Raw genomic sequence first — 6,766 nt, 5'->3', positions numbered from 1 at the left:
TTCAAAATGTATGATAAATATGTATTGCTGTTATCCAAGAATAAAACTCATATAAGCATATAACTGCACTTAACCAGATATATTGCCGTGCCTTTTACTTTTAACAGAGTATTTTTGCACTGTGGTATTCTTGCCTTTGCTTCAGAAAAGATTGAAACACTTCTTGACTTTCTGTTGACACAACTCTAAAAGGTTTTGAACCTCTGCTGTGGTCACCTAACCCAGCAAAGTGTTCAAATTACGAGTTACTTTGAATGCACCACAAATGGGCGGAGCTACTGTTGTCCAATAGAATGCAGCAGGCAGAGACACGTTGAATATTTCCTACAACAGACATGTCAGCCTACAGTGTTTAGACAGCTGCACACACGTCTGTGATTTAATTCAACATTATTGTACTAAACTCCACGATGGTAAGTTTATTGTCAGACTATCGTTCATGTCCATTTCTGTCCAGCTTTACGTTAAACTCAGCTCGCTGTTAGCTAGTAGATTAGCTTACTGCTAGCTGACAGCGGCTCCTCGGTTCCTTCTCGGCTGTCACCACAATAATAATTTACGTTAACGTTTTAAACTCTTTCAGTCTGCTCTCTGTCAGGCTTCTTACTTCTCTTGTGTTGTCCCAGGTTGTCTCTGACTCCCAGTGCTCCGACACATGGACAATACTTCGTGTCAGAGGGCCGCTAGAGCTCAAATGTCAGCTGGACAGTACAGATGGTACGTTCACGGACGTTTTATATTAATATTAATATTTTTGAACGTAGTTGGATAAGATGATGTTGAAAGGGATCCCGGCAACAATTTAACTATACAAGAATGATTAATGTTCCTTTTTTTGATGACGGGGTTTACTTTCCTTGCTGCTGTGTGTTACTACCTGCAGGACCATAGTCAGGTTTCAAATGCTGTGGTCAAGAGTGCAAAATCCCTCAGTGTAACCCAAAGACAGTCTAAGAAACAAATTAAACCAATAAACTTTAATTATATGTTTAAACTGCTAGAATAATGTTTTGGTAAATGTTATTTACCTAAAGGATTGCATCAGTATAGTAATGTAATATTTGTGGAGGAAATACCATTATTATAATTAACTTGTTTGGCCTTAAAGGGGCACTATGTAGTTTTGGAGAAGAAATTCAAACTCAGAATTTTGATATGTGCAATGTCCGTGAGGTAATAGTACAAACTCAGATCATCTTGTCCATAACTGAATAAACAAGCTGTTCTCAGAGGAAAATAAGTTCCCCAGAACACTGTTTGAAGCTAGAAAGGTGGCAGGGTCTGCCGCATATAAGTACAACAGTATGAAATTGTGTTGTCCTTTAAGGTCAGTTTGTTTTTTCTTCAGTTTCATGAAAACAAAGATAGTTTCTTTAATTTCTGCTAGTTTCTTTATTTAGTTTGTTCGCTTATATAAATATGTCAATAAGTTAAAATTCTCCAACCAAACCAAGAATGTCAGTATTGTGTCCACTTTCGTAGCTACAGGCCCCCTTCATGGTCTTCATTTAATATAAAAATCTTGGTGCAGAGCATGGACACTGAGGAAAGAAAGATCGCTAAGACAGTTAATCAAAGTAAGATTCCAAATCTTGCTTATAAAGAAAAAGTAATGTTGATTGAGTGCAGTGCTGATAAAAGGATATAGCAAGAGTCATATGATATCAGTCAGGTGTAATTTAAAAGTGTATAAGAGTGTAATAATAAATCAATAATACTGTCTTTTTGTCTTCTTGCAGTACCACTCATGCACAAAGTCATCTCGAGAACATTCGGGACGCTTCAGTCTCTGGTGAAATCTGAAGCCTGTGTTCTCACCGTCTGTGACAGTCCTGTTATTATTTGGCCGAACAGAGGTGTTCATGCAACACCTGATGAAATAACTCCAAACACACTGTGTGAAGACTTACAACAATGGATACAGTAAGTTCACTCTGCCAAGATATTTTCTTTATTGTTCTAAATCTTTGGCTTTTTTGTGATAAAGTTTTCGTTTATTTCAGGACCGATGAACAAGAGAGCACAGGCAAGAGATCTGCAAGAAAGAAAAGCAAAAAAAGTTCATCAGTGGTAGGTACATTTAGTAGTTTTTTTGTGTGAAGATTGTATGTGTATTGTTATTTTTGTATTATTCTGAACTAATATGATAATTAAAAGTCCTTTTTTTCTCTTTTCTCTGCCACAGCATCTTAGTTGTTATATTAATGATATAATAAAGATATTCACCGATACTTTATTGTCTTTATGGTGTCTGTGTGTGCTTGCGCTTGAATGTAAGTTCACATTTGTCATTCAGAGCATCATAAACCTTCGCCTGATGATGGAGGCGACAACGACTGGCCCGCTTCCACCCCCGATCCTCACCAGAACCATCAAGAAATCCCACTTCTTCTCTACAACTCTTCCCATGGACTGTGTGATCCGCACCAACTGCAACGACACAATCAAAGAGTATGTCTCACCTTAAAAACGTTAGATTTGCTCGAACCAAACTCACCACCAGCTGCGACCATGAATAGTTCTGCTCACTGTGAAATATTTTTATCTGTCACTGTAGTGCCTGTGAGCGCCTAGTGGAGGCGCTGAGTCATCAGCTGTGTGAGATGGAGAAAGTGATCCTGCAGCACATGAAGGGGATGACGCTGCTGGTACCTGAACCGCTTCACTTCCTCCTGCCAGAGCCAAAAGGACTCGTGACCGTGGTTTACCCAGCAGGAGTGCCTGACAGCCAGCTAGAGACACAACGTAGGGTAAGGACAATAAATCCCAAATTAAAGGCAGCCAAAACGCAGCCCCCAGACATTGAATTTGTTTTGAATTTGTTATGATTTCTTAAAAAACATGTAGCATACAGATTCGTATTTGTTTATCCAATGGGCAGTGGAACCAATTCATTGTGCAAGAAACATGCAATATCTTTGCGCCTGACTTATTTTGCAAAATGTTATTTTACACAAAATGTCTGTCTCTTTAGGATCTGCATCAACGGTTTGAGCTGCTAGATGACTGGCCTTATTTCAGAAGAGCAAACGCTTACCACTTTCCCAATGAGCCTTACAGAGATGGTTACCTCCGAAACCCTCACCTGGTCCTCACACATCCCACTCTGGACAATGGAAAGGTACGGCTTCCCTCCATATTGTAGAAAGTGAGATTTCCATGTCTTTTTTTTATTATAAAGTAGGTTTAGGTGCTTCATTAATACTGTCAAATAATGAAAATGCTCAATCAGAAATGCGTAAAGCCTGTATTCAGAAAAGCTTTAAAGCAACAGGTGCAAAAAACTGATCGTTCAGACAGAGAGTGAATAGAGGTTTTAAAAAATTGATAAAATTGTAATTATTAAGTATGAACCTGAAGATGAGCATGATTTGTGGCCTTTAAAGTCTTTCACGCTCCTCCTTCTAGCTCCTCTTTCAAAGATAGATACTGAGGTGTACTATGTGAGAATTAGTAACATTGAATGTCTTTCTCAAGGTGTACTTGGTCCAGGGGATCTACAGCTACCACCACTACATGCAGGACCACATGGATGATAATGGCTGGGGCTGTGCTTATCGCTCCCTCCAGACCATCTGCTCCTGGTTCGAGCAGCAAGGCTACACGGAGCGGCATGTGCCCACACACAAGGAGATCCAACAGGTACACAGTGGTGCTGGTTCTGTAGATGTGATGCTCTGTATAACAGTCACAATACTATAGAAATGTCCAATTCTCTCCTCTCCAGGCTTTGGTGGATGTCGGAGACAAACAGAAGTCTTTTGTCGGATCACGACAGTGGATCGGATCCATCGAGGTTCAGGCTGTTCTGAACCAGCTGCTCGAGGTCACCTCCAAGATCATGTTTGTGAGGTGTGTTGTATGATTCCTATGGAGAGCACCTTGTGCAATGATGGTGTATATATTGTTTGGGTTTATCTGATGATGACTGTTTCTACTCTGCAGTCAAGGCTCTGAGTTAGCCTCCAAAGGAAGAGAACTTGCAAACCACTTCCTTACTGAAGGGACTCCTGTCATGATTGGTAAACTGGAATTACTTCAGAACTTTTCTTTCATATTTTACAAGCATTTTTGTCTTTAATTCACCACAACTAACAACATGTGTGTATTTCATTACATAATACTAAGTAGCATTTCCCTCAGATGGATGCAGGGGGTGTCTTCATGTTGCTTGTGTCTGTCTGTCTGTAGGAGGGGGAGTTTTGGCTCACACTATTCTCGGTGTAGCATGGAGCGAGACCACCGGGCAGATCCGCTATCTCATCTTAGATCCACATTACACCGGCGCAGAGGACTTACAGGTTATCACAGACAAGGTAACTGTAATAAACACCTGCATTTGTCTCTGTAAAGTATACACTTTCATGGCCTGCACAGTGCTGAATGTATGTTTGTCTGTTTCAGGGCTGGTGCGGCTGGAAAGGACCAGACTTTTGGGATCAGACTGCGTATTATAATCTGTGTCTGCCTCAGAGGCCAAAGACCATCTGAGCTCTCACAGCCTTTCGGACACGCATCATTTGGCATTTAAAAAAGTATCTACAAATGTGGTTGTTGTATAGAAATGCACCCTATGTGGCAAATTTGAGTAATTTTTCTAATAATGCTACATGTTAATGTTCCGCTTGGTCAGATCCTGCATAAATTATTGTTTTAGCAACAAAGGCGGCTAGAGATGGATGTATTTCTGTACTGAGAAGAGAAACTGTTCATGTCATGTACTGAACTTTCTGATTTAATGACAAAGCTGCTGAATGTGGATACTAAATAGGCTCATTTAATTCAGAAATACAGGGCATCAAGGTCAACACAGCCTTGTTGTTGATTTGTGTTACCAGCAGACAAACTAACGCACCAAGACTGATATATAACATGGCCTTCTAACTCTTCTGCTGCTGGATTACATTGAGACCTGCTGTAGGGGACCTTTTCTACTTTGTAACCTGGCCAATTATGCAAGTAATTAAACTGTACAGTATACTGTATTCCCTTCTTTTTGTATTTGAATGTTTAAAAGTTACAGACTATAACTGAAATAATTTATATATATGTTAGTTGATGAACGGAAAACATATCGTTATTGTTATGGCCGTTCTTCGAAAAGAAAGAAAAAAATAATCCAAATATTCTCCAGTAGACACCAGAAGCTTAGATTATAAGTGCTTTTATACTTTTTTGCAGTAAGTTTTATTTTTGGGGTTTTCGACTGCTGATCAGATAAAACAAGACATTTGAAGACCTCAACTTTGGCTTTGCAGAAATATTTTCTGACATTTTATAAACAATAAATAACTATTAGTTGCAGCTCTATTACAGACAACCAAATAACACAGATCCTACCCAAAGCCCAACAGTCCCCTTTAATTCAATCAAGCTGGAACTGATATGAAACTTCATAGCCCTGTAGCACTCTAAATTTAACTGCTAAACTGCTAATTTAAGATCACCAGATCTAGGACACACATAAAATTACACTCACTCATAAATCCCAGCCAGCTAAATAAAGCTGATCTTTTTCATCGACATTCATGATTTATTCTGTGAGTAATTAACAAAAAAATCCTGTGTCACAGTGTTAAAGAAAGAGGAAAATAATTCCTCTATCCATCCCTTTATCAGGAGCCACACCAAAAGTTAATGGGGTCAATTCCAGGCCAAGACCGAAGTTTTTATGTAATACTGCTGACAAACAAATAAATGAAATGGATGAGAACATGGCCTACTTGCTGGAGGTATTTATGAGCAGAGAAAGATAAATTTAGCCTCATTCTTATGCATTTTGTAATATACATACTTTATATTTGCTACTGAATAAATTACAGTGAAATTACACTAATCCTCATTTTGCTGTGGACCCCCTGGAAACTTTTCAAGGACCCCCAGGCGCCCCTTGTTCCCACTCTGAGAACTGCTTGTAGAGAAGAAGCTGTCTGATCTGTAATGATCCCTCTGACGAAGCCCATTATTGGAAAACAATCACTGCCTGTAATTGAGTTTTCACAACCCGAGTCAAATGGATGCTTTTCTCAGCTCACCAGTAGGCGTAATAAAATGCGAATTTTCTTTTAAAATCTTGAGAGCTCAGACTGCTGAAACGTATTGTCCCTCTCATCCATGGCCTGATTGTGTAAGCATGAGACTGCAACAGAAATACCCCCATTCAATTCCCATCTCTACCCATCCTGCATTGGCATGTAAATGCTATGACAGTGACCAGACACAGGTTCATACTATAGATTCACCCTCGTCCTATTGTCCCAGGACATTGGTATTTCATTTGTGTGTGTCACTTCTAGGTCTAACAATGTTATTAAGAGAGAGCGCGTGACAAATTGCAATGTCAAGGGACGCGCCTTCAGATAATCCCCTTTCTTGTTAATGGGTATGCACTAGGGGGAGCAGTTACTTCGGCATAAAAGATCCCCAAGAAAAACTACATTGACCTCATGTCTATTCCTCTGCCAGTTCTAATTCTGGATATGTCTAAGTAGTTTAAAGACAAATAACTTTTAATTGGTCTCTCTGTTTACTCGAGACAGAAGCTATTGTACTTTGCATATAGTGCTGACAAGGTGCTCATTAGTCAATAATTAGTAAAAATATAAAACTTAAAAGATGATATTCCTTCAATAGAAATAAAAACAAACAATTGTTCAGCTGACTCACTAGTGACATGTATTATAATGTATAATGTATATGATTGAATTAACCCCAATATTACAGAGTTTAAATTCATTTAATTCAACCTCCTGTTCAAAACTTGGAT

General features: G+C 39.1%; 1 protein-coding gene across 2 annotated transcripts; it reads left to right on the top strand.

Annotated features, from left to right (window-relative positions):
- Positions 1-280: 280 nt before the first annotated feature.
- On the top strand, positions 281-4,985 carry ufsp2 (ufm1-specific peptidase 2). Of its 2 annotated transcripts, none has more exons than XM_030423896.1 (12): positions 281-413; positions 627-717; positions 1,740-1,923; positions 2,004-2,070; positions 2,279-2,451; positions 2,558-2,750; positions 2,975-3,121; positions 3,478-3,642; positions 3,728-3,852; positions 3,946-4,022; positions 4,192-4,316; positions 4,405-4,985. In XM_030423896.1, the coding sequence occupies exons 1-12, from the start codon at positions 411-413 to the stop codon at positions 4,489-4,491; spliced, it is 1,437 nt and encodes a 478-aa protein (XP_030279756.1). In that variant the 5' UTR covers positions 281-410; the 3' UTR covers positions 4,492-4,985. The 2 variants fall into 2 exon arrangements, with proteins under 2 accessions (XP_030279756.1, XP_030279843.1); XM_030423983.1 differs by having other exon boundaries at positions 2,297-2,451; positions 4,405-4,491.
- Positions 4,986-6,766: the final 1,781 nt, after the last annotated feature.

This window comes from Sparus aurata, chromosome 1, assembly GCF_900880675.1.
Source record: "Sparus aurata chromosome 1, fSpaAur1.1, whole genome shotgun sequence".
Classification (NCBI taxonomy): Eukaryota; Metazoa; Chordata; class Actinopteri; order Spariformes; family Sparidae; genus Sparus; species Sparus aurata.
Note: the sequence above shows the minus strand (reverse complement) of the source record. Positions and strands in the feature narration are given on the sequence as shown.

What these genes read in the sequence shown, in the direction of transcription:
- ufsp2 (XM_030423896.1), top strand. An exon ending in TCCAAGATCATGTTTGTGAG is followed by an intron (nt 3,853 to 3,945) that starts GTGTGTTGTATG and finishes TCTACTCTGCAG; the next exon opens with TCAAGGCTCTGAGTTAGCCT. An exon ending in TACAGGTTATCACAGACAAG is followed by an intron (nt 4,317 to 4,404) that starts GTAACTGTAATA and finishes TGTCTGTTTCAG; the next exon opens with GGCTGGTGCGGCTGGAAAGG.